Source organism: Scardinius erythrophthalmus (genome assembly GCF_964197995.2).
Source record: "Scardinius erythrophthalmus genome assembly, chromosome: 2".
NCBI lineage: Eukaryota > Metazoa > Chordata > Actinopteri > Cypriniformes > Leuciscidae > Scardinius > Scardinius erythrophthalmus.
In genome coordinates, this window is record NC_138222.1 from 38,275,921 (window position 1) to 38,302,942 (window position 27,022).

The window sequence follows — 27,022 nt, forward strand, 5'->3', positions numbered from 1 at the left end:
TTGGAACGTGTGTGAAAACAGGTGAAATGTGTTAAACCTTTTGAGAAACATGTCTTTGTTTCTAGAACTGAATTAATGATTTGGGAAATTGGACCAACCAAAATCCGTTATAGTCTGTTATCAATCAAGAAAAACTGTAATAAAGACTATAGTAGTATCTCAGAGCCACTAACTAAAATAACAACCCAGTCTCACGGCAGTTCGTGACATAGTCACGAAATTTAATCTATTGATTCGTGTTCGTGGACACGATTTTCCCTATTTTTTCGTGTCACTCAGCACGACTTTCAATCTAATGTATTTCAATGGGACGTATTTTTCGTGCCTGCACCACGTTTTTCTTTCGAGAGCACAGTATTGTTTTTTCTCAATTGTAATTCATTTTGCTAAGAGCTACATTACTCAATATTTAATCAAGAGATTTTAATCGTCGTTTTTATTGCTTTATATTCGGTTGGCTACTCAACATTAATCTATTTATTCGTGTCCAAGGGCACAAATATCCTTCTTTTTTTCGTGTCACCCAGCACGACATTCAATGTATTTCAATGGGACGTATTTTTCGTGCTTGCACGTCTTTCTTTCGGGAACACACAATTGTTTTTTCTCAAATGTTGGGCTATTCCTTTTGCAAACTTAAAGGGCTACATTACTCAACATTTAATCAGGAGATTTTAATCCTCGTTGTATTGTATTCGGTAGGCTACTCAACACGAATTTATTCGTGTCCATAGGCACGAATTTCCTTCCTTTTTTCGTGTCACTCAGCACGACTTTCAATCTAATGTATTTCAATTGGACGTATTTTTCGTGCTTGCACCACGTTTTTCTTTCGAGAGCACAGTATTGTTTTTTCTCAATTGTTATTATTTTGCAGACTTTAAGGGCTACATTACACAACATTTAATCAGGTGGTTTTAATCATCTCTGTATTGTATTCGGTAGGTTACTCAAAAACAAATTGATTCGTGTCTATGGGCACGAATTTCCTTCTTTTTTTCGTGTCACTCAGCACGACTTTCAATCTAATGTATTTCAATGGGGCGTATGCACCACGTCTTTCTTTCGAGAGCACACTATTGTTTTTTTCTCAAATGTTTGGCTATTCCTTTTGCAAACTTTAAGGGCTACATTACTCAACATTTAATCAGGAGATTTTAATCCTCGTTGTATTGTATTCGGTACGCTACTCAGCACAAATTGATTCGTGTCCATAGGCACGAATTTCCTTCCTTTTTTCGTGTCACTCAGCACGACTTTCAATCTAATGTATTTCAATGGGACATATTTTTCGTGCTTGCACCACGTTTTTCTTTCGAGAGCACAGTAGGCTATAGTTTTTTCTCAATTGTTATTAATTTTGCAGACTTTAAGGGCTACATTACACAACATTTAATCAGGTGATTTTAATTCTCGTTTTTATTACTTTATATTCGGTATAGGCTACTCAACATGAATCTATTGATTCGTGTCCCTAGGCACGAATTTCCTTCTTTTTTTCGTGTCACTCAGCACGACTTTCAATCTAATGTATTTCAAAGGGACGTATTTTTCGTGCCTGCACCACGTCTTTCTTTGCAACATGGTCTCACCCCTATTCGTCACATAGGCTCAGCATAGGCTATGCCGTTTGGTCATTTCCCCCTCACGTCCAAAGCCGACGTTGAGGGTACCCCCTATTCGTCACTTGACAACGGAGAGGGTCGTCCGATAGATTTGAGTGCAAATCACTCATCTTTGAATTTTGAACTTTTATTATTTTCCTAAACCTAACTCTTTTTCCTCTCTTTTTATATAATTTTGGGCTACATTAAAATTACATAATTACAAGACGGTATATTTTCTATTTGCTTAAAACATTCCTTCATTTAGGTGGGATATTTTATAATTTTCGATCACATATTGTGGTAATTTCCCCCTCACGTCCATAAGCCGACGTTGAGGGTAGCTAGCTGAAACCCTTTTCTAAATCGGTAATATCACGATTTTTCCTCTTTTTTATATTATTGTGGACTACATTAAAACGACATAATTGCAGGACTGCATATTTGCTGTAGGCTTAAAACATGCCTTAATTTATTGTGGGATATTTTATAATTGTCGATGTTATTTCAAATTGCAATGGCTTATAGTGAGCCTACTTTTCTTTTTTTTCTGCGCCCCAAAAAAGAAAAAAGAAAAAAAGAATAGCCTACTTTTATAGAACTTTCATCTCAATACTGTTTATGCAGTTGTAATAAATTAATTATATAGCCTACTGCAGAAATGTTTATATTACTTTATATGGACATATCCTTTCGCAAAGAGATGGATGTATTCTGGGAAGTGATATGTGTTTAAATGTAATGGCTACATACTCGTTTTTCCTTCACTTGGACATTTATGCTGACCCCTTTAAAATTGAGCACGGATATAAAATATTAAGACTGTACTTTTAATTATGATTGATATTTTGGCGCAATTTTGTGCAACACGTCACTGTGTGCGACCATCGCAGAAACCATTGCCCAGCGCGATTCCACCACGGTAAGTCGCTTACAACAGTCTAATAAGCAAGATGAATTCATAAGCATTATTTACACGTCCAAAATGAAGAAAATTACGAGTTAAAAAAAAAAAAAACATGTTCTAAGCCTAGATATATAGCTGTAGATGTATATATACAAAATAAAATTATGAGTAACGTTAGCCTATTTCCACATAAAAAAAACATGTTGTGATATATATATCATGTCCACATGATGTAGTCCACATATATTTTGGACGTGTAACTGCTTATTGAGAATTTATTGGGGGAATAGTAATTGGGGACATTTAGATGATGTGATTTTCTCTCGATCATCGTGGTTCACACTCAACGTCACTGTAATGTGTTAGTAATAACAATATTATCACTTGGTCTAACGTTATACTGCACATAACGCTGCCTTTATGGCGAACCCCAGGCACATGTTACGCGCCTTTAAAAAAAAATGTTAACTTACGCGACTTTTAACAGTAGCACAGGAAATAGAAACAACGTGAATCTGTATTTATTTATCCTAAGCATTTACAAGAAAATGGGAATCACTCACTATTAGGGTACACTTTTTAAATCTTATATCAACAACACTACATAATTAACATTTTCTGTTGTTCTCCATGCAGATCCTGTCAAACATATCACCTGTCGAACCTATCCGAACCTGATTTTCAAAACCCAAAGGCACTTTTAAGAGCCAACCTCTATCTCTTCATTATTTTCTATATCTTACATCCTCTCTTTCATCCTCAATCTTTATCTATCTCACAGTCTTTATCTATTGCTCTTTCTTTCCTCCCTGTCTGTCTTTGTCTAGCACTACTTGTCTGTCTTACCCATCTTTGTCAGTCTGTCTGTTTGTATCTGACTGTCTGTCTGTCTGTCTGTATCTGACTGTCTGTCTGTATCTGACTGTCTGTCTGTATCTGACTGCATTGCAATGGCCACCAAGCATAAACTTGATTCAAAGGATCCCCACTACCAAGAGGGGAGACGCATGGCTCTGGAGCTGAAACATGAACACATTCTAGCTGAAGCCAAGGTTAGAGTTTTTGTACACCTCAATCATTTTATAAAAACAAACATAAATTAAAGTAAAACGTGATGAGGAATATGTAAGAATGATGAGTGCAGAAGATTTTATACAGGTATATTGCATGATGCATCCTGCCATGTTCTGTGACGTGTTAATAAGGGAATATAATAATAATAATAGTAGTATATGCAGTTCCATCCCTCTGAGTTACAGAGACTTGGAGAATCTATTCCAAGGCTCATTTAAGCTGTTCAACACCTTACTAACACACTATGTTGTGTTTTCCTTTCACAAGTTACCTGCCTTTTGGTTACCGTACTTTTATCAACATCAGTCTTACAAGAAATATTCACTCCAATACACAGAGAGCAGCTGATGAGAGGAAACGTGTACGAGACCCTCCACACACCTCTAAAAGGGACTCTGTAGGACGTGGTAAGCCGAGGGGGAGGCGAGGAGGGCGACGCCATGCCTCCGCTACAGGTTATATCTGAATTATTTGACATTTGTAGGAGGAATTTACAATGATAATGTTGGACCAACTCAAATTAGAACACTGTAATTGTTTATTGAGAGTTTAAGATATTCAAATAACTAAAAAAACATTAGTGACACTATTGTAGAAGACACTACCAAGTACTTAACAAAAATATGTCTGATTTCATAAATTGTTTAGTATATAGTTTGAAAAGAAGAACAAGAATAGAGTGTGATAGCCTAACTTGTTCTTATTCTTCTATGTGCTGTTTTACAGCCACATACCCCACGGTTGAGGGCTCCCTGTCATCCAGTGTGGAGGTTCCACTTACTGCAATCTCAACAAAACTAAATCCTCAAGGGGAATTTGGTAATTCACAGTGATTAATTTAAGCTTGCACAGTATAAAAAAAGTGTTCATTCTAATACTGATCAGTTGACTTTTAATTGTTCCTTATCTAAATTATCCCTTACCGCTTTATTTTTGGATTTTCTTTACAGAAAAAAATATGGAGAGGCTCTCTGATATTTTGGCGTCATGTCCTTCTGCTGCTCAGCCTCAAAGTAGCTCTGCATCATCATGGTCTTTTCGGCAGCAGAAAGCCTCTGAGCGCTGGAAAGAAGCAAGACCATACCACCTAAAATGCCTTATTTCAATAGAGGCTGTTGGTCATCCCCTGTGTTGCCTTTGCAACGAGCCTGCTGTTATTAGGTTGGTTTTCATTAATATCAAACTTCAATTACCCAGGGTAGGTTTGCAGAGTGCCCTGCTTTATAGGCTAAGATGCATGTCTTTTGGGATGGGAGAAGACTTAGATACCCAGATGAAAAACACATTAATGAGAAAAGTACATCTAGGACCTTCTTGCTGTGAGGTGACAGTGCTAAACACTGAGGCACTATGCAATCCTATACAATAAAATCAAACCTAGTAAAAGGTAAATAGCTTAAATAGAGTGTACAGTACTTTATATGAGTTATTCATATAACATATAATAATGTATTATATTATAATATTAATTTTATATATATAATTTTCTCCTTAGGTGCAGGGAGTGTCTTCCTGAGGAGTGGTTCTGTGGGGACTGTGATGTATTGCATCACAAAAAACATCCACTCCACAACAGGGAATGCATGATTCGTGGTTTTTTTGAAGCCATTCCTCCGACCACATGCATCATTAAAGGGGAGGATGGATATTGCACCCATGAGCAAGGTACGTTCTCACGAAAGCTTTAATTTTGCTGTTCAATGTGTGTCTGCAGACAGTTACAGATAATCTAAATGATTGGTTTTCCTTCTTTTTGCCAGCTTGCATTTTGCCAACTGTGAAGGTGCCAGACTGCTCCTGTGGAGGCACAAACTTCACTGTGTTACCAGGCAAACCAGTGATTTTAATTACCATCAATGGTAAAAAAAATAAAATAAAAATATATATATATATATATATTGTAGATGTGATGTTTTTCACACTATTGTGCTGTGGCATTGTGCTTACAATTGCAGAAGTGACAGAAATATGGAATAGCACATGGTAATGTTATTAACTGAAACAAAGACAGATGTTTTTTTTTTTTTTTTTGTCCTAGCATCTTTCCAGCATGATGTCCAATCAACACAGCAGTGTGGAATTTAGTGAATTTGAAAATATAAATGTGGGATTATAGGAACTTGCGCAATGTCTCTTAACCATTCACAATGTGCATAATGAACTAAGTGTTGTAAAATTAAGTATGTGGTAAATGTGTATTATATTTTTAATTATTTTTTTTTGTTCCAAGGGCGTTTTGACTTGCATCAGCCATTGTATGAATGTCAAACATGCCAGCAGCAGTGGACCCCTGACTTTAAAGACCTCCTAAGAAGTGGATATTGGCCAGCCTCCGTCACCAATTCCACACTTTATACACTGGACCTCTTGAGCTCCTTTCAGGAACTCAAGATCATCTCTCCGGGATTCTCCAGACAAGCCTTCGCAAAGCTGCTGGAACATCGCACTAAGTGTGGAGGAAGAGTAAGTGTAAATGTTATTACCATTTTATAAAAAAAATTCCATAAGCAGACAATATCAAAATACTATTTCATTCTATATATTTTCCAGTCTGGATCTATCAACGGCGATGCACTGCAGCGTAGCTTCTTAGAGCTTTCGTATGCATCATTTGAGGAAGACCAGCTCTGCTGTAGTGCTCCTTTCACCTGCCCAGCCTGCACACCAGAAATGTTGGCTGTTTCAGCAGATGGAAACAGAAAGCTATATCGCTTTCGCCGAAACGGAAGGTGATCTTTCTTCCAGTCTTTTTATTGATTTATTTTCTTACTTCATATATTTCATGAATGGATTTTCTATTTTTCTTTCTTCCTCAGCTCTGATGATCCTGGCTTTTTTGAGGGGCTCTTTGTGGCTGAAGACAGCGCGGTGTCTAGATTTGTCGACACCATACAGAAAGCAGTGAAAAATGCAAGTTGACAAAATAGTTGTTACAATAATAAACGTAACCCCCACTTCAATTACTCCTGCATATCAATTACAAAATCAAAATGCCATATATTGAATGACACCATTGCTTTTATTTGATTTGTCGTGTTTGTTTTGTGTTTCATAGACACAGGGAAGAGGCACATGTGGGGACTCCCAGTGGACAGCAGCGAGGGAAACTTCAAGGAGGGCTTCAAAATTGGATGAAGAGGGGATGGAGGTTGCTGTGTGTCGCCATGGGTTCCTTTTGAAAGCCCTTAATATGTACAGGGGGGAGATATTTGCCTACCCTCTGTACCTTCAGAAGGAGCTCATGCCAGCCAAGGCACAATTCTTCGCAATGGACGTGGCATGCAAATACTGGCCATACCTGGAGAAAGTTGCTAGTGTCCTTCCTGCTCTTCAGGAACTGACCACTATGAAACCCTTTCTCAGTGTAATGCATGCTCGAGCCCATGCTACTAAGTGTGAGGTGTGTATAATATTTTGGCATCTTATGTACATTTGTAATATTTACAAGCACATTAATAATATTAAATATAAGTTAAGCTACACTATGTTATCTTGTGTTTTTGCATAACCATTTCTTGCATGGAATGTAATGCCCTTTGATGCAAATTGTGGTTTGTGATATTGGGCTATATAAATAAAATTAAATTGAATTTCTTCCACCCTTTACTAACAGATTAATTGGAGTGGCAGGAACCAGGAAGGAGCAGGGACTACCGCTGGTGAGGAGGTGGAGCAAGTGAACAGCTACCTCTCACGTTGTGCCCTGACGACCAAATATATGTCCAAAGCAGGTGACCGGAGTTTGCAATATTCTTGTAAAAAATTTTTAGATTGATCATCATAACCTCATTATTTGCTTTCAACAGCACGGGTGGACATGCTTACGTTGCATGCAATGGGGTGGAACGAGAAAAAAAATATCTCTTTACATCAGGCACTTTCCACAAGATATGTGAAGGTAAGTCTCATATTAATTGTTTTGTGTGTCCTTTTGTTGTGTTTACTTGGCCTGTTGTTAATCAAGTTTTAATCCTTATTATTGTATAACACTGTTCATCAGACTTGTCAGAGACTCCATGATGAGACTGCAAGGCTAGCTGACCTAAAAACAGAGCTAGATTGCACAGATGAAGTGGTGTCACAGTGGCTATCTGATGTAAAGGAATGGGCAGCTGGTGGTAAGCATGACCAGATAAAAGAAACAACAAACATCCCTTTCTACAATCTAAATTTTATGTTTGATATTAAAGAGCAGCAAAAAATAGTAGGTTGATCATCATCTAATGTGATGCCACATTTATGATGTCAGGTTTATTAGTATATTCCAGTTTCCTGCAGGAAGTGCACATACAAAGTTTAAATAAGTTTGATTAAAAGGTTTTACATGAAATTCAAGCAGAGAAACGGTTCTGTGTTGTTTTAACAGTGAATTTGCTTTCGTTATATCTTCTACAGAGACACCTGATACATCTCGTGCCAGTCAAGGCACCACACACAGAGGACTTCAGCAGTCAATTGAGGGGCTCTACCTTAGTGTGAGGCACCGGAAGCGAACCCTCTACCGTCAGAATGGTATAACTATATAATATAATATAATAGGTTGATAAGTTCAGGCTACTGTATGCATCCTACTCCACCAACATGGAATTAGCAAATAAGTGTAGTAGCACAGTTCAGCTCAATCGTTGAATTCTGTTCTTTAAATGACCAGTCTGTAGGATTTAGTGGTAGGAATTAGTGGCATCTATCAGTGAGGTTTGACGATTGCAACCAGCTTCCCTCACCTCTATCTTTCCAAGCTACGGTAGCCGACGAGAAAATGTGAGAGGTACTATCTAGTGTTTGTTTGTCCGTTGTGGGCTACTGTAGGAACATGGAGGTGCAACATAGAGGCCTCCGTGGAAGGGGAACGTATTTAGATAAAAAACTGCCAATTCTAAATTAATTAATGCACAATTATTATTTTCAGGCAATCATGAAAATCATGCAAATAGATTCCCCCCTAAATGTTACACCTTGGACAATTTGTTTCCCATGTCAGTCTACATTATAATTTTCACATACTGTATTTCATTATGTTTTCAATAACTGCAGCTTTGCTTTTCAATTTTTTGGTGCTATAATTTTTTTATTGTTGAAGAGTTCTGTCAAAAACCTCTGCCTCTGTACTTCATGTCTTTCTAGACAGCAGCAAGTTTCGCCATCGCCTTCGAAGGAAGCTGGCAGAAGACAAAAAACTCCTTCTTCAGGAGATACAGAAATACAATGATCTTGTACTAGAATCGGCAACAAACATTGACGTAGCTGTGGTGGAGCATTCCCTAACTGGAGAGAGTACTGTGTCTCAAATATGGCCGTGGGAGGTTCATGGCAGTGGTATGTCTGTTTGTAGATGCTTCACAGGAATTTATTTACAGTTCTGCTTTATAGAGTATACTGAACTAAGGCATGCATGTTACATATTGAGTGTTGTAATATTAATTTAGTTTAATGGTGTATTTTCAGTTTTCTTATGTATCGATTTGATTAAAAAAAAGTCAATGTTTGCAGTGATTATGCAAGATTGTCTCATGGATACATGTAACTGTTATTGATTCTTAGCAAATATTTCGATCAAGAAACGAGTGCACGACCAAGTGATGTTAACAAGGCGACTGCATGAGGAAACAAGCGTTTTGGTGTTGGAGATGGCACAACACTGCACGTGGTTGCAGAGCCTGGCAATGGTTCTCAAGAACAAGTTGGCTGAGGAGGGTAAGTTTAATTAAAACCCTGTCCATCTAATGTGTTTAAAAAAAACATACAAAAAAACACATCAGTCACAGAACTTGGATGGAGTAGAACGGTTATGGCTCTCTTTGCCGTGGTCCTTTGGGATATACATAAAATGGGGATTACAATTGTTACTGTAGCTATGGTAACAAGTCAGTAAGGTTGTAAAGATTGATGCTTGAAAGATGTGCAGATATGTTGTATTATGGCTGTTACTTGAAAGCGTAAATGAACAAAAGAATTTTGACCATTGTAATTTGTGTCCTGATATGTTACATGGGGTTAGCATAACATCAAGATTAATCTTATTATTATTTCCTCCAGTCAACATAGAAAACCTTGATGGTCAGGAACTAACACAATGTGTTACTTCAGCATAACTGTAGTGAAGAAGAAAACTGTTAACTTAAAACAGCTATCAGACATGGGCACAAAACGCTTATATGCTGCTTTGGGCCTCCCTCCATAAAGTCATCTCAGTGAGCCGTCATGTTGCCTCAAGTCGTTTTATACAGAAGCTAGCCTGGTCCCATGTCAGCGATACACATAAAAATGGCAACCATCCTGCTATGTAGATTTTAATAGGTTAGTTCTTTGGCCTTATTGAATAATCTTAACATAGTTTGTCTTTAATGTAATCTCTTTTGTATTTTGAGACGTAGACAAGGGAAATGAGGGACTTTGCTGTCTCTTAAGAAGAAGACTGTCAGAGGTGTCAGAAAGGTTCCAAGTGGTCCTCCAACAGTATAAGACTGCCTTAGGTCCTGAGGCCTCTGTCCTTCTACATGTTGAAGAGGAAGATCAAAGTGGCCTCAGTAGTCCAGACACCAGTGAGGATGAAGAGGAAAACACAATTTAGGTCATTTATTTATTTATTAATATGTATGTTTGTTAGTTTTTGGAATAACCCCCTAATACTGTTATTCTTAGTAATTTATTTGTGTATTTTATTTATGCTAAAACAGCTGAAATTCAGCCTCTTATTATTGTTTTCTGTATTTCCCCAGATGGAAGCTGAACGAAGGACTGTGTTGAAGGAAATGGACTTGCCCTATATCTGTGTATTATTAGTATGCTGATTTACCTCATCAAAATCTGTGTGCATTATATCTTGTTGAAAATTCAAACTGTAGGTGCGTCCCAATTCGCATACTATCCATCCTAAATAGCATTCGAAAATAGAATTAGTACGTCCCAAATCGTTGAAATGAGTGTTCCAAATATACCCGGATGGTCTACTATTTCCGGTCAGAATCCGAAGTGCAGATCGATGCACACTATAACGGCTAATATTGCCCACAACCCATCGCGCGTTGGACGAGGATTCGGTTAGAACTACAAACACGAGTGAAAAGTGTTAAAAAACTACAGACATGGAGGACGCGTGAATCCAGCGGTTATGTAGAGAGGTTTAGATAAAGGGGTTAGAGTGATTAATTATCAGTATCTAACCTGACGAAAATGTATTTATTCAGTGTTGTCTACATTATATTGCATCTGCAGATGCATTGTGGACTTTTGTAAAGATACGTTTTAGCCATTAACTTTTACATCATTATATTCAAATTGCAAACACATGAGGAGAGTCTCCGCATGAAAGACCCACGACTGGCAGATCAACGTGCAACTACATTTCTCTCCGAAACGGTAGAAAATAAAATTAGATTGAATGGAGAATTTTAACAAGATGATTGACAGGGCAGTTAACGGTGACATGATGCACGCGACAGATCTGTCCATTAAGATGACAAAGTAGTATGTCCCAAAGCTAGTATGTCCTAAATTTAGTAAGCACATTGCACAGTTCAATGAAGATGCACAAACCTACCAGTATAGGTGCACCAATCTTAGCCAAAAATGTCAACTTAGCATGTATGATATTACCAGATGTAATTACTGGGCTCACATGATATTTGGGTAGTGTATTCATACTCTTTTAAGAGAGACTCCCCTTGATTGTGGTGACCCTGTGACCTTTCCTTTTGCACCAACATCAGGCCAAACTTTTGACTTGCATACAACAAATGTTATGAACCAATTTTTGTATTTTGCTGAGCAATGAATCATGTCATTTTTGTTGACCTCATGACATTCCCTGTAGCACAACCATTAGACCAGAATGTAAAATTTGACATTGTATTTGATATTGTCTAATTGTGCAGATTGCCATGAAATCTTGTAAGCACATGATGACTTTGGTGACCTCATGACCATTCCTTTATCATCACATTTAGGCCATGATGTAAAAACTCATTCTTGATTACTTGCATTTCTCCACATTTACTTATTCTGCGGTGCAGCAGCAGTGTCTGTGTCTGTCTATGTCATTTTTTTTTTCAGAGGCTGCCTATGGATCGCTATTTGATTGAGTGTATTATACTGTAGGATATAACTGTTGTGTAATTTTATATTACTGCACAGATGCATTATAGTATGTAACAGAAAAATACACTGTTTTTTTGTTATGATTATTCTTTATTGTATATTATTACAGATGACTTGATTCTCTTTTCTGCTGGAGCTTTTCAAGTGAACTTAACCTCACAGTCCAGTGTTTTTTAAATACAGCCTTATGGCTTGTTTGACAAATATGCATTTGGTGTATTTTCAGTAGTATTGTTGTAAAAGACAAGAAATAAAGTATTTCCAAAGATGAGCATTTTATGTTTTTTTCTTTTTCATCCATTATTATTGAAAAATAAGATTTTATATTTTTATGGTTGATAAAAGTCAATAGCTGGAGAAAAAAAACATCACGTATTTATATGTGGAATTTTTTTTAATTTAACATCACACTGCATTATTAATTCATTACTTTAATGCATGTCTTTTTACTTATTTTCAAACCAACCTGGCTTGTAATTAAACAAGATCGATCTAGTATAATAAGTAATGTGTATCTAAGGTGTGTTAAGGCATGTTACAGTTTTACTCGATTGCTGAAACACTAACCCTAACCCTAAAATTTCAAAACCATAACACCATTCATCAAAAAGCACACCCTTTTCCCCAAACTATAAACACTATTCCCCAGTTTTGACACATGAGTAAGATTTCTTGAACTTTCACTGCAAAACTTTACACACATATCCCTTCATTTATCATTGCCGTACACAATGTTGTAATTTAGAAAGCACTAGCATTCAGCACAGCTTCAGCTCAATTAGCACACAATCACCCAGGAGGAAACACAAAGAGTCAAAACTGGTCACACAGCAATCGAGAACCTTCAATATATCGATGAAAGGGATAAGATGAGAGGGGGAGGAGAAGGGGGAGGGCAAAAAGACAAGCAGTCTCAGATGAGATTTGTGCCTTTTTAGTTGACCATGTTCTTGTCCATGGTAGGCTATGACTAAGGAGGCTGGGCGACGAGTACAGCCAAACTTGAGAGTCACTTCACCGTCGCTTCCATTACAGTTTTTCTCAATTGTTTACACACAAATACTGGTACTTGAGACACAATGAGCACAACATGTAACGCATTCACGAACCCCCTGAACCAATTCTGCGAAACTACAAGGACAATTCCTGCTTTACACTCAAATTGCAGTTCTAAAACCATTTTCAAAACACTACACACAATTCTCTGCTTATGGCACAATTTTCATGCAGAAAATCTCTTGTTTTCACAAGGAACACACTGCCATTCAAATATGCACACTGACTCTTCATATGGGCAAACACCCGTCACACAGTTTTACAATTAACAATCAGAGCTTTAGCATAAAAGAGCAACAGGTCAGCTCTTCAATGGGGCAATGGATGCCAACATTTTTTACTGTAAATGTACACAGGCAATTCTTCTGTTGTTTTGTATGTAGACAACTCTATGTACAACTTTTTAATTGGTTGGGATGTACACTGTGTACATTGTTTTTGTGGGAACAATAAAATGTATTTGTTACCGTGTATTTGTGTGTTCTGAGTATAAAAACAATATTCTCAGATATTTTACAACATTTATGTATGTACTGTCTGTAGTAAGTGTAACACTGAACAAGAAAATACCTAAGTCATTATGATGGATGGAGAAGAAGTGTTTTCCATTCATCATAGTGTTTTACACTGAACACATCAGTGTTCAACTGGTTCTTATAAATGTCTATTCATATGATGGTTTGTGTGTGTCATTTGAAAACAAAATACCATTTTGAGAAGAAATAACATTGTTTTGAATGTAAAGTTTCATTTTGCAGGAGAATTGAGGGGTTTTGCCCATTGTGTGTGTGTTTTTTGATTTGTGTGTAGAGTTCTGAGAATATGAGGCATGCTTTCAGAAAATGTGTGTAAACAATCAAGAAAAACTGTATCAGAAACTTCAGGGAGGAAAAAAGGTACAGTAGGGGTCAGACTGCTCTCTACTGTAACTTTTGAGTGCTGTACTCTGTGCTGTGACTACACATACTGTACATGTATGGTGGCTGTTGCACTATACTACTTTAATGAAAAGAAATGCATCAAATTGCCTCACATACAGATATATGCTTCCATTTTATAAAAAGGATGCATTATCAGTGCTTCTAATTTTGTAGGACACGATGGATTGGAAGAAGTCTGCCTGCACATTTCATTTCATGCGTCCCAGGGGATTTTACCCCCAATGACTGGTTAGGACCAAAGATGGGATGCTGGAGCAGAATCATCTTTATTGGTGTTATTTGGTGTATTGTTTTGTATTAAGGAATGAAAAAAAAAAAATTTTTGTTGTGTTTGAATTTTTGAATTTTTGAATTTTTGTTGTGTTCATCATGTGAAAACGTTTTTGAAGGAGAGAACCACAACCAACATCGCTTGCGTATTACCGCATTAGTTTTTGTAGTATTGGTTTGCATGTAGCCTATCTCACCAGTGTGTATTGTAGAGTGTGTTTGTTTTTGAGATTCTACATGGCTCCTAAAAAAACTACAGTTTGTGTATATAGTGATAGTAATGATCAAAATAAAAAAAAATCGCTAGGATCTCAGGTCATTAAGTATATTTAACTGATATTGTAGTTGTAGGACAACCATCAGGGCCATCTCCAATGTACGCTATTTATAAACTACAATTCCCACAAGAGACGCGCCATAGAACTTCTTACAAAGTGTACAAATCAGCCACCATACTTGTAGTTCTTCTGGTTTCCCGACCAGGGTTATAAAAATGTGTCTTTACTATTATATATATCAAGAAACATACATTATATAGCCAAAACATACATTATGCTGCATTTAGATGATCAGGGTGAAACAAAATCGCCAGGATTTAACATCTGTGGTTTTAGCTGGTAGGCTATAGGCTGTAGCCTACAGTAGAAATGAATTCGAGTTTGTCGGCGGGAGTTTAGTCCTTCAAAGAGCGACCTTTAATTTTTTATTATTATTATTTAATTATGGCCTCCACGTGTTTGTTTTGCCCCCTGCCCTGATGAATGTAATAAACTGCTGTGTATAAATATGTCAGCATTAGGAGACAAAATGTGCGATATACTGTCCAGATCAAGACCTTCACAATAAATCAATATTTGTCTTTTAACTAGTGACAAAAACTGTTCTATTCTAGAAGCTAAAATCATGGTGATCCATGTATCTTTATAATTAAATCAGTGTGTGTGTGTGTGTGTGAGAGAGAGAGAGAGAGAGAGAGAGAGAGAGAGAGAGAGAGAGAGAGAGAGAGAGAGAGAGAGAGAGATCACGTGTGTGAGAGAGATCAAAGTGTGACAGATGGAACTGGTACTTCAGCCAACAAGCGGCTCCGCACAGTTCTATGCTTTATCTTTTGAAATATATAAAACCATTTATTTTATTTGGATTAAATATGCATGTTTTTTTCATCAGATTTACCAATTGTTATAATTTGTTTGTGCTGGTCAATTATGAACAATAGATAAAACTGAACTGCAAGCAAAAACTTGGGGCCGAGGGGTCACTGTTTCAAATATTTGAGGGGCTCCTCCCCAAACAAATGTAACCTCACTCCAATTTTTTTATAAAACTTGAAGGCCCTGATTAAATTATATATAGGCTACATTTTCATTTAAAAAGAATCCACTTGTAAAGTTAAACAAATTCCACATATAAATATACTCAATGAAGGTTGTTTCTTTTGTCTCAACCACATCATCATATTGTTTTGAATTTGATGTATGGAAAAGTAAAAACAAAAATTATCATCTTTTGCAAGTGTTATCATAGTGTATTTGTGGTCTTTCACAAAAATATAAGTGAAAATACACCAAATGCTTATGTATTGCTTTATTACTCACAAGAGGCTTAAAGGGTGATCAAACAAATTTATTGACAAGGTGCATGACAAGTAGAAACTATATAGTCTTTGGCAATTGGAACACATCGAAACATCGTTCTTTTAAAGGTGTACTGTAGAGAAATGCATGATATGAAGAGGGATATCCCCTACATGGAGCCGACACTGGTGGTGGTGAAGGGGTGAGTAGCAATGCTGAGATCTGGATGAATGTGGAGCTCTTCTCCTGATGAGCACAGCGGAGGGACCTATGACACGATTGGCTCAAGAGGGTTGAGAAGAAAATACATTTGGTTTAAGACGAAGACGTAAAACGCCCAGTCAGCTGATGAGTTTGGAGTAGAAGAGAGTGAGAGAGAATGTAAAAGATATAAAGTAATGAGTGAGTATAAAGAAGGTCAGTCTTATTTGTTGAACTTCATATTTAAGCTTCATGTCAAACAAGCCATAAGGCTGTATTTCTTAACAGTGCACAGTGAGGTTAAGTGAACTTTGAAAAGCACAGACAACAGAACATGAAATCAAGTTACGCGTCAACTGTAATAAAATAAAAGTGCAATGTATAATCATGAAATATGAAAACATGCTTTTGAATAACATCTGAAGAAGAAAATTCAGTTGGATTAAGTACATTTCTAGTACAGCCCTCTCGAGATTAAACTCCAGGTCACATTCTTGGAGATTTTCACCTTTTCATTACTACAGAAAGATGAGATACGACTTCAAATGCAAAACAGAAACAATTGAATAAATACGCTGAAACCAAAATGGAGTTCAAAACATACATTTTATTTATTTTCATTATTTCGGAGAGAATCCTTTGGCTGCCAGGACTGGGCCCACTGCTCACCACTAAAAACAGAAGGGAATTTTTAGGGAATAACAGTTTAATTTTCCATCTATGAAGGACCACCACCTTCATGCATGCATTAATGGTGGTGGTCCTTCATAGATGGAAAATGAAACTGTTATAGTTCTGTAATGATGTGTGCTTTACACTTGTTATAATGCTTGTTTAATCTGAAACAGAACGGATTAATAGAAAAAGTATTGTAGCCAACCCCCCTATCTCTAATTCATAAAGCAGAAGAACAGAGAAATACTTACCATACTGGACAGGGCTCCCAGTCAACCAACATTTCTGCTTTGCCCTATCAAGAAAAATAAATAAATAATTCCATTCTTAGCATAAGGCTATTATGTCTGGTTATAGGCACTGAGTTTCATTGATACAATGGGTCATTATTTTCAGTAGACACTCCTTTCTAAACTGTAATTCAAAAAAGACCAAACACATAAAAAGCATCTACCTAACAATTATGGTATGTATACTGTAATATGTATTTGCCAACTCACAAGGAAGTTTCTAAATCCTATATTGCACTCTGCATACTGCCTACACTCTGCAGTTCCTTTATGACTGTCTAACCTTTCTCACTCTTTCTCTTACTACACTCCTGATGGGGAAAGCCTCTAGGCGAGTGTGGTAGGAGCAATCTGTGAACAAAAACACGTTTCAAATACTTATTAGTTAGTTTAGGAACAAAATAAACACAACTATGAAGACTTACAACTATGAATCACTTTGTGATTTTCTAGGCTGATATGGCTAGGAACTATACTCTCATTCCTGCGTAATAATCAAGAAACTTTGCTGCCGTACCATGAGTCCAGCAGACGTAATGATATGACGCAGCGCCTGAAAATAGTCCCCAGCTCGGTAGACTAGGGTCGACCATTTTCAGGCGCTGCTACATATTACTGTATTTTGACTGTACAACTATGGGGGAGTTGTAAAATGAGCCTATTTCCAAAAAAAGTGGAGTATCCCTTTAAGTAGGGAGCAGACTTGCAAGGATGACAACAAGTGATGTTTATCACTAATCAAAACATGTACCATGGAACCAAATCACTAATTTCCAATGTGGTATGCTTGCTTGAATAACCATACTACTGCTAAGCCACAGCTCACAACTGAGAATACTCCACTGCTGCTGCTTCTACTACTACAATGCATTTTGGTCAAATTAGACTAATTAAGCCTGTTGGATTTTATAGGTTGTCAATTGTACTAATCTCACTATTACTATTATGTACTACTATTATTATTATTATTATTATTATTACTATTCTATATCTATTATGAATAATCATGGTTATGTGTGCTACGCTGGACTAGCTGGACTGGTCAAGACATTTACATATTGTTGCCCTGTTGCGGGTCGCTAAGTCGCTTTGGATAAAAGCTTTTGCTAAATGATTAAATAAATAAATAAAATTTTGACTAATTGTCTGTTTTAAGTAGTTAAAAAAAAGCAATGGAACTATAGCAAATAAACCGGGGTAAAAGTTGCAATGTATAGCAAAGTATCAATCATTGCATTTACATGCAATGCACTTACTCTTTTGTGACCTTTTCCTTTCCGGCATATGCCTTGGTCCCCCTGTGAGAAAAAACAAAAAACAAAAAAACACATTTACATTAATTAGACAAAATGCACTTTGTAATGTCTTTTCAACATAAATATGTGTCCCTGACTCCCTGGTGTGTCTAGAGAGTAGAGACCCCTGAAATATGGAAAAAGACCATCCTCTATTTCAGTTAATGTGTCTGCAAACACGCTGTTTATATTTGGCTCCACATTTTACATGACATGCAGGCTGAGGCTCATTAGAATAGTAATCATAGTAGGCTTATAGAATACTCCATCTAAAACGACTCGTTTCAGACAGGGTCTGCATAAAGGACCAGTTCAAGATAAATAAGGATTTTTTTTTAAGGATAATGCAAAGCTACTCTAGTGGACTATCAGAACAAAAATATAGAACTGGAAATTAGCATAATAGGTCCCCTTTAAATTCTATTTGCGTAATTCATTTATTTACTTAAAGGGTTAGTTCACCCAAATATGAAAATTCTGTCAGTAATTACTCACCCTCATGTTGTTCTTCCAACCCCGTAAGACCTTCGTTCATCTTCGGATCACAAATTAAGATATTTTTGATTAAATCTGAGAGCTGGATCACATTTCCATAGGCTACTAAGGGATTGAAACTTGCTGGCCCAGAAAATGTATTAAAGAGATTGTTAATATAGTCCAAGTGACTCCAGTTGCTCAATCTTAAAGGAGTCATAACCTGTAATTTTCACTTTTCCACGAGAATCAATGTATGTTATGATTGCCTAACGATTATACACTGGCCGGGAAGCCGATATTTAAAAGTGAAGCGTTTGTTTACCCCAGGATTCATCAACCAGCAAGCGTGCACGCGCACTCAAATACGAGATTTTAATTTCAGCCCCGACTTGACGTCATGACGGGGCAGGATATACCATATATGGACACCGCAGACCTATGCCGCGGGAAGCCTGCCCTGCCCCTTACCCCCTCATATTCAATTCAGTCGCGAAAGATGCAGAAACGTAGTGCACACGTGAGTTGCTCTGTTGTTGACTGCCAGAATCAACATGTAAATGTGTTTTCTCTACCAAGAACGGACCTAGCTATCAGGGACCAGTGGATTAAATTCATTTTTAATGACGCGGTTCCTACAACCCTTCCCACTGGCTTAACGTTTGGTGTCTGTGCTAACTAAACATTTTACGCCGGAATCCTTCACAAATTTGGGGCAATATCAGGCGAAGTTGGCATCGAAGCTCGGGAAAAAGGGGCCATTTTCAACAATCAGAGACTTGCCTGCAATTGAAACGGTAAAGGCCCGTTCACACCAAGCACGATAACTATAAAGATAACGATAAAGATAACTATATATGTGTCCACACCAGCGACCGATAACGGACTTTTTATTCTAAGCACGCGCGCGCCCGGATGATCCAGATCCATTTTAAATGCGCGAGACCTTTAAATTAGAATGGATTCTGATTGGCTGTCAGTGTTTTATCGTTCGACAGCTGGAAAAAAATCGTTCTGAAAGTGATCCCTATGATATCGTTCCTCATATCTTTATCGTTATAGTTGTGGTGTGAACTCTGTTATTCTTTAATATGGAGAACGATTTTTAGAATTATATCTTTATCGTTATCTTTATAGTTATCATCCTTGGTGTGAACGGGCCTTAAGACTGTGTTTTTATTGCTCTACTGTGTGTAACAAACAGCAGCTAACTGCTAATGTGGCTATTGTATGCTAGCGGGAGTATTAGCTTCGAGGTAAACATGAATGTTGGAACAACATGAGGGAGAGTAATTACTGACAGAATTTTCATTTTTGGGTGAACTAACCCTTTAAGAGAATCTGCTTGACTAATGAGCTATGGTAACAGTTATCAGAACCACCAATAATTACCCAACAAACATTATTTACATACCTGACTTTTTCTTTTTGCGACTTGCAACTGTGCCCCTGGCTGACCCTGTGAAGACAGCAATGGGTTTGGAGAAAGAAAATTACTCATATACCAAATAAATCTTTAACTTATTATTTAAAATACTGAAAGACCACAACGTCGCACAAGTGTGGCAGTACATGTATTAATAGGTGTAAAGTACATGTAGTCTTATTGCGATTGAATTAAGGTTGCTCCATTTACTCCACGTGTTTCACTTTCTCGCTTATGTCCATCCTGTTTGTGATAATCCTAATTTGTTTCAACAAGAGCTGATCCTTCGCTGACTTGATCAAGGAACGCAAGGGGTGGGAAAATGGTGGTGTGGTTGTGAGCATGAAATGTGCTCATCAAATTTCATAGCAATCTGATAAATTGAGATATGTTGCCTTCAAGTTTAGTGTGCATGGGACACTGACATTCCCAATTATTTTGAATATTCAAATTATCCTAATATCTTTAATCTTTAATTTTGGCCAAGTAATTTCAGCATTCGATTAGTAGCATTTTTTTTTACTTTTAGATTTATAATAGACTCACAAAATTCCTTCCAAAAGCCCTAGTACAGAATCGGATAGACCATCTAATTATGTAATATCAGATCAACTTTTCTAGCAGATTATCCATGGAAAATGAGAACCTTGTGAGTTTTAATTTATCAACCAGCAAAAAAGTTATAGCATGGTGTGTTTGAGTTCATTTCCCCTACTTGACATCATGCATCCTGCATTGTGACTATTTCACATGCACACATTGCAATGTCGATGCTGAAAAGAGCCCTAACCTGCATCAAGCTCTATGGGGGAAATAAACTGGAAGTCAAGTAAATTCAAGGTAACCCATTGGTCAAACACTTTAGGCCTTTACAAATATAAACTGTAACTCTTTAAATTTGTTCTAATTACCTTGCCCCTCCATTGGGCTCGTCTGCTCCACCTGCCCCTCCACAGGGCTCGTCTGCTCCACCTGCCCCTCCACAGGGCTCGTCTGCTCCACCTGCCCCTCCACAGGGCTCGTCTGCTCCACCTGCCCCTCCACAGGGCTCGTCTGCTCCACCTGCCCCTCCACGGGGCTCGTCTGCTCCACCTGCCCCTCCACGGGGCTCGCCTGCTCCACCTGCCCCTCCACGGGGCTCGCCTGCTCCACCTGCCCCTCCACGGGGCTCGCCTGCTCCACCTGCCCCTCCACGGGGCTCGCCTGCTCCACCTGCCCCTCCACGGGGCTCGCCTGCTCCACCTGCCCCTCCACGGGGCTCGCCTGATCCACCTGCCCCTCCACGGGGCTCGCCTGCTCACCTTCTTCCGGTTGCTTGTTCTCCAATGGGTCACAGGGTGTGAGATGCAGCGTAATCAGCTGATCATCATTGCCACTGGAATCCTGGGTCCAACCTGTGCAAGTTAAACAAGTGTTGTGTTTTGCTTATTTAAAACATAGAGGTTAACAAGCTTGATCTGTACCTGTTTTAAGTTTTAATCTGTTTGAATCATATAGGCCTAGTCCAAATTTTGCCCAACCAGATTTGAAGGCACTTTTGATTGCAGGAGAACTATTGAGTGTCAACTGGATGTATTAGATATCTGCAATATATTTGATTGATTTCCAATGACTATAACCAATACAATATATCTTTAAGTCGGGAAAATAAAACCCAAACTGCTCATAATATCTATTCAAAAAATGACAAGTATAATGTTTGTTTACAGTCTGGGTTATGCCTCAAAGTTAGTAGCAGTGTAAGTTTTTGGTGTATCCAGCCAACATTTGATTGTTTTCTTTTTCTTTGTGTTATTTCTGGTAATGCTCTACATTTTAGCGCCGTCCTTGATATTGTTTTATTGAATATATATATATATATATATATATATATATATATATATATATATATATATATATATATATATATATATATATATATATATATATATATATATATATATATATATATATATATATTATCATTTAATTCATTGACCCAGTAACCAAAACGTGTCTTTGCGAATTTCATGTGTTCAATTAGTATGTCCAGATTTTTGTGATTTACAAAAAATTAAGCTCAATGTTAAATCTCCTTTAAGATAATAAAATCTTTTGCGCTCTCAACACAAATTGTGAACTGTGACTTTAAGATACAGTGCATGCATCTCACCTTCACAAAGGTATTCATAAAATGAACCTATCTTCTGAAGGTAGTCCTGGGCATAGGCGGAGAGGGTGCAGCGAGGGGTTAATATTTCACACTTCATTTCTTTTTTTTTGGTCTCCTTTCCAAGAAGCAGAACTGGCTTGTATCCAATGGCATGGAGTTTCTCAAGCTGCAATGACAACATTGTGTATTTTTGCTGTTTAATGAAATAGAAAAACAACATAAAAAATAACTAGGAATATTAATTATTAAGAAAATATAACATTATTAATGACAGCATCCAGGTTACTGCCATTCAGGATTTTTAACCTAATAGTGAGTTTTGCTTTTGTAAAACCAAGTATGTGCAAACAGGAAGGCTCATACAGTAGAAGCAAAAAAAACAAATATATATAGAAAATAAGGTTAAAATATAACTTTTTGTAATATTAGGAGCTTGGGTTTTGCACCTACGTTGATAAGATTATGTAGCCATTGTGCAACTGGACAATGACAATCTAAAGATTTATTTTAAAAAGGCAGAACCTTAGTGATAACATGACCAAATGGGTGAATGCTGCACATATTTACAGTAGACACGTGCACATTGTTGTTTTGAGTAGTACAGTATGAATGCAGTTCATTTGTTATTTCTCATCCACTCGATAAGAAAGTTTGATTATTATATTGCAATTCTGTCACAATACATGCCTGTATTTGTTATGAACTCAAGAATTCCTGAGTATCAATTATATTTGCTGTGTGTTCAAATTTTGCTCTGGTAGATCATTAAGGTCTGTGATGTGTTATGGTGAAGATGTGTTTACTTTAGGGTATTAGCCTACCACTAAAATAAAAACTAAAAATCACAATTACATCTACCTTCAAATTTGATAGTTAAATTGTACTTTTAAATTAGTTCTGATGACACAGGGAGGACAAAGTATCATTAGAAAAAAATAATTTAACTTTATCTATATTGGCAAAAAATACTGTCTTTCTGACCTTGCGCTGGCATGCTCACTTAATAACAAATGGTACCACTGAATGTACTTCCTAGATGATCTGGAAAGTTTAATGTCATGTATGAAATTGTACGTACCAGGATATTGGCTTCATCCTTGATGGATGCAATGTTGTGGTTTTTCTTACGACCAACCACCCATTCATCTCGCTTCTCATCAAACCTCTGAAGCTTCTTCTTGAGGCGCTGCTTCTGAGGTTGCTCCTTTTTACAGTGTGAACAGACCTTTTGTGCACAAAATAAAATGCCCTGACAAAAAGGGCAGTTCTTTTTTGTAGACCCCCCCGGCATTATAACAGTCAGATACAGACAGACAGACAGACAGACAGACAGACAAAGATGGATAAGAGACAAGTAGACAAAGACAGACAGAGAGAAAAGAACGAGCAATAGATAAAGACTGTGAGATAGATGGAGAGAGAAATATAGATATTGAGAACAGAGAGAATGTGAGATATAGAAAATAAAGAAGAGATTGAGGTTGGCTCTTAAAAGTGCCTTTGGGTTTTGAAATCAGGTGTGGCTATAGGTTCGGACAGGTGATGTGTTTGACAGGATCTGCATGGAGAACAACAGAAAATGTTGATTATGTAGTGTTTATGTACCCTATTAATGACCCTAATAGTGAGTGATTCCCATTTTCTTATAAATACTTAAAATAAATAAATACAGATTCACGTTGCTCCTATTTCCTGTGCGCGTAATTTTTTTTTAAAGGCGCGCGCGCGTAACATGTGCCTGGGGTTCGACATCCCAGATTAAAAGGCAGCGTTATGTGCAGTATAAGTTTAGACCAAGTGATAATATTGTTATTACTGACACATTACAGTGACACTGTGGGTGAACCACGATGATCGAGAGAAAATTACATATTTTAGATAACTAACGTTAGAGTTAGCATGTTGAAGTTGGCTATCCATTTAGCAAGCCTAATTTCACAGGATTTTTTTCTGATAATGAGCAAACCTTGGACGGGCTTTAATTCGTTGCCCTAACGTGTAAATCATGTGAATCTAATATGGCAAATGCATCAATTATTTATAGCAAAACGTGATCGTTACGTACGAATGAGCCTAGCAACTTACCTGGAAAGTGGTTTGAGCGCAATGAGAAATCACTGAAGAAATCACCCAATTACAGGGCGGGCTGGCTCCGTCTCCATAGCAACGGAAGCTGATGATCATGGGTAATACTGGAAACAAATAAAACTGATGGCCATAACACATAGTATTGTTGAATTATCAAGCACACTTTCGCGTGTGTGTTGAAAAAAGATGAGGATATCATTAAAAGAGAATCGGTGGCGGGTCCTCAGTTTTATCTGTCGTCATCCATAGTAACGGTCGATAAGGCTCGTGGGAAATGTAGTTACTGTTAGATTTGACACGCCAAACCGATGGAAAACCGGTATTTTTCAGCAAAGAAACAGGAATATTTAGAAGCAATAGCCGTAACTCAACTTTGCACTCGCATTCAGGAATAATATACATATTTTTTTAATGTAAGGAAGCACTGACGATGGTTTACAATGTTGAGTAGCCTACCGATTATAATTTAAAAAGCAATAAAACAAGGATTAAAATCTCCTGATTAAATGATGGGCAAAGTAGCCCCTAAAGTTTTCTAAATGAATCACAAAAAAAAATAAAAATAACAATACTGTGTTTTGAAAGAAAAACGTGGTGCAGGCACGAAAAAGACGTCCCATTGAAATACATTAGATTGAAAGTCGTGCTGAGTGACACGAAAAAAGGAAGGAAATTCGTGCCCATGGACACGAATCAATTTGTGTTGAGTAGCCTATACCGAATATAAAGTAATAAAAACGAGGATTGAAATCACCTGATTAAATGTTGAGTAATGTAGCCCTTAAAGTCTGCAAAATTAATAACAATTGAGAAAAAACAATAGCCTACCGTGCTCTCGAAAAAAAACGTGGTGCAGGCACGAAAAATACGTCCCATTGAAATACATTAGATTGAAAGTCGTGCTGAGTGACACGAAAAAAAGAAGGAAATTCGTGCCTATGAACACGAATCAATAGATTCATGTTGAGTAGCCTATACCGAATATAAAGCAATAAAAACGAGGATTAAAATCACCTGATTAAATGTTGTGTAATGTAGCCCTTAAAGTCTGCAAAATTAATAACAATTGAGAAAAAACAATACGGTGCTCTCGAAAAAAAAACGTGGTGCAGGCACGAAAAATACGTCCCATTGAAATACATTGGATTGAAAGTCGTGCTGAATGACACGAAAAAAAGAAGAAAATTTGAGCCCATGGACACTAATAAATAGATTCATGTTGAGTAGCCTATACCGAATATAAAGCAATAAAAACAAGGATTAAAATCTCCTGATTAAATGTTGTGTAATGTAGCCCTTAAAGTTGGCAAAATGAATACCAATTGAGAAAAAACAACTCTCGAAAGAAAAACGTGGTGCAAGCACGAAAAATACGCCCCATTGAAATACATTAGATTGAAAGTCGTGCTGAGTGACACGAAAAAAATGAAATGCCTTTGGACACGAATAAATTCGTGTTGAGTAGCCTACCGAATAGGCTACAATACAACGAGGATTAAAATCTCCTGATTAAATGTTGAGCAATGTAGCCCTTAAATTTTGCAAAAGGAATAGCCAAACATTTGAGAAAAAAAATAGTGTGTTCTCGAAAGAAAGACGTGCAAGCACGAAAAATACGTCCCATTGAAATACATTGAATGTCGTGCTGAGTGACACGAAAAAAATAAGGATATTTGTGCCCTTGGACACGAATAAATAGATTAATGTTGAGTAGCCTACCGAATATAAAGCAATAAAAACGAGGATTAAAATCTATTGATTAAATATTGAGTAATGTAGCTCTTAAAGTTTGCAAAATGAATAACAATTGAGAAAAAAAACAATACTGTGCTCTCGAAAGAAAAACGTGGTGCAGGCACGAAAAATACGTCCCATTGAAATACATTAGATTGAAAGTCGTGCTGAGTGACACGAAAAAATGGGGAAAATCGTGTCCACGAACACGAATCAATAGATTAAATTTCGTGACTATGTCACGAACTGCCGTGAGACTGGGTTGAAAATAACACTGAAGAGTGCTATCCAGGCTTCCGGTATTGTATTCCCCCATAGCAAACTGTGAACGGCTAATTCTATTATATTATAATTAGTGCTGGGAAACTATTAATTGCATCCAAAATAAAAACCAGGAACCTCTTAACCTCTCAAACCTCTTAACCAGGACCCATTAAGGGCCTCAGCAAACTTCCAAGGTGAAATCATCTCAAGATGATTTAAAGTCATTTAAAATAAGACAAATTTCAATGACCCCTAAACAGTTGTATTATCTTTTTCTTCTTCTTTTTTTTAAGAACCAATGTTCCCAAGGTCTTGATAAATATGGGTAGCCTAATTTTAAAAGTCTGATTTCTACAACTGGAAAAGTAAATAAATAACATCTTATAACTTCATGGGCATTTTTTATGCATTTTCTAGTTTTGGCAAAGTCTTACAAACTTTTTTGTAAATTGTGATTTTAAAAATCCTTAATTCTTAGAATAAATCACTAACAACTTTTGAATGTCGTGGACAATGGCGGCCCTTGAAATCAAAAATGTTGAGAACCACTAATACAATGTTTAATTCTGTGGATCTACAGTAATTTATTTGAGAACTAGTGGAGGATACCATGAAAATTGTCAGTGAATAATGACTTAAACATCAGTCTGTTTTTCAAACGAAACTATCATTTGACTTCAGAAGAGATTAAATATAGCACACGAGTCATATGGACCACTTTTATGGTGCTTGTTTGATAATTTTGGAGCTAGACAGACTCAGCCCACATTCACTTTTATAAACTTCACATTTCCAAGGAAGAAAGAAAGTCATACAGATTTGAAACAACATGAGCCTGAGTAAATGATGACTGAATTTTTATTTTTTGGAAAACTAGCCTATCCCAAGTTTCTTGCAAAC

General features: G+C 37.1%; 2 protein-coding genes across 4 annotated transcripts; one reads left to right on the forward strand and one right to left on the reverse strand.

Moving 5' to 3' along the window:
- Positions 1-1,056: 1,056 nt before the first annotated feature.
- Positions 1,057-11,953, forward strand: LOC308687163 (uncharacterized protein). Of its 2 annotated transcripts, none has more exons than XM_081359448.1 (18): positions 1,057-3,563; positions 3,923-4,040; positions 4,312-4,404; positions 4,536-4,746; positions 5,081-5,250; positions 5,346-5,444; positions 5,816-6,048; positions 6,136-6,314; positions 6,402-6,495; positions 6,641-6,985; positions 7,199-7,316; positions 7,392-7,483; positions 7,586-7,703; positions 7,981-8,097; positions 8,710-8,901; positions 9,127-9,279; positions 9,954-10,156; positions 10,305-11,953. In XM_081359448.1, exons 1-17 carry the CDS (start codon positions 3,462-3,464, stop codon positions 10,154-10,156), a joined length of 2,637 nt encoding a protein of 878 aa, XP_081215574.1. In that variant the 5' UTR covers positions 1,057-3,461; the 3' UTR covers positions 10,305-11,953. The 2 variants fall into 2 exon arrangements, with proteins under 2 accessions (XP_081215574.1, XP_081215575.1); XM_081359449.1 differs by having other exon boundaries at positions 9,960-10,156.
- Positions 11,954-16,206: 4,253 nt separating this feature from the next.
- On the reverse strand, positions 16,207-24,806 carry LOC308686869 (uncharacterized protein). Of its 2 annotated transcripts, XM_081358938.1 has the most exons (9): positions 24,122-24,806; positions 23,115-23,594; positions 22,037-22,202; positions 20,796-21,278; positions 19,873-19,917; positions 17,946-17,987; positions 16,973-17,040; positions 16,651-16,694; positions 16,207-16,395 (listed from the first exon to the last, which is right to left on the reverse strand). In XM_081358938.1, the coding sequence occupies exons 2-9, from the start codon at positions 23,325-23,327 to the stop codon at positions 16,332-16,334; spliced, it is 1,125 nt and encodes a 374-aa protein (XP_081215064.1). In that variant the 5' UTR covers positions 23,328-23,594; positions 24,122-24,806; the 3' UTR covers positions 16,207-16,331. The 2 variants fall into 2 exon arrangements, with proteins under 2 accessions (XP_081215064.1, XP_081215065.1); XM_081358939.1 differs by lacking the exon at positions 16,973-17,040 and having other exon boundaries at positions 16,313-16,395.
- Positions 24,807-27,022: the final 2,216 nt, after the last annotated feature.

What these genes read in the sequence shown, in the direction of transcription:
- LOC308687163 (XM_081359448.1), top strand. Translation starts at nt 3,462, where the DNA reads ATGGCCACCAAGCATAAACTTGATTCAAAGGATCCCCACTACCAAGAG. An exon ending in GATTTTAATTACCATCAATG is followed by an intron (nt 5,445 to 5,815) that starts GTAAAAAAAATA and finishes TTTTGTTCCAAG; the next exon opens with GGCGTTTTGACTTGCATCAG. An exon ending in GTGGGAGGTTCATGGCAGTG is followed by an intron (nt 8,902 to 9,126) that starts GTATGTCTGTTT and finishes ATTGATTCTTAG; the next exon opens with CAAATATTTCGATCAAGAAA.
- LOC308686869 (XM_081358938.1), bottom strand. Translation starts at nt 23,327, where the DNA reads ATGCCGGGGGGGTCTACAAAAAAGAACTGCCCTTTTTGTCAGGGCATT. An exon ending in GAGCCCAATGGAGGGGCAAG is followed by an intron (nt 19,918 to 20,795) that starts GTAATTAGAACA and finishes CTGTCTTCACAG; the next exon opens with GGTCAGCCAGGGGCACAGTT. An exon ending in TAAGAGAAAGAGTGAGAAAG is followed by an intron (nt 16,695 to 16,972) that starts GTTAGACAGTCA and finishes TTTTCTTGATAG; the next exon opens with GGCAAAGCAGAAATGTTGGT.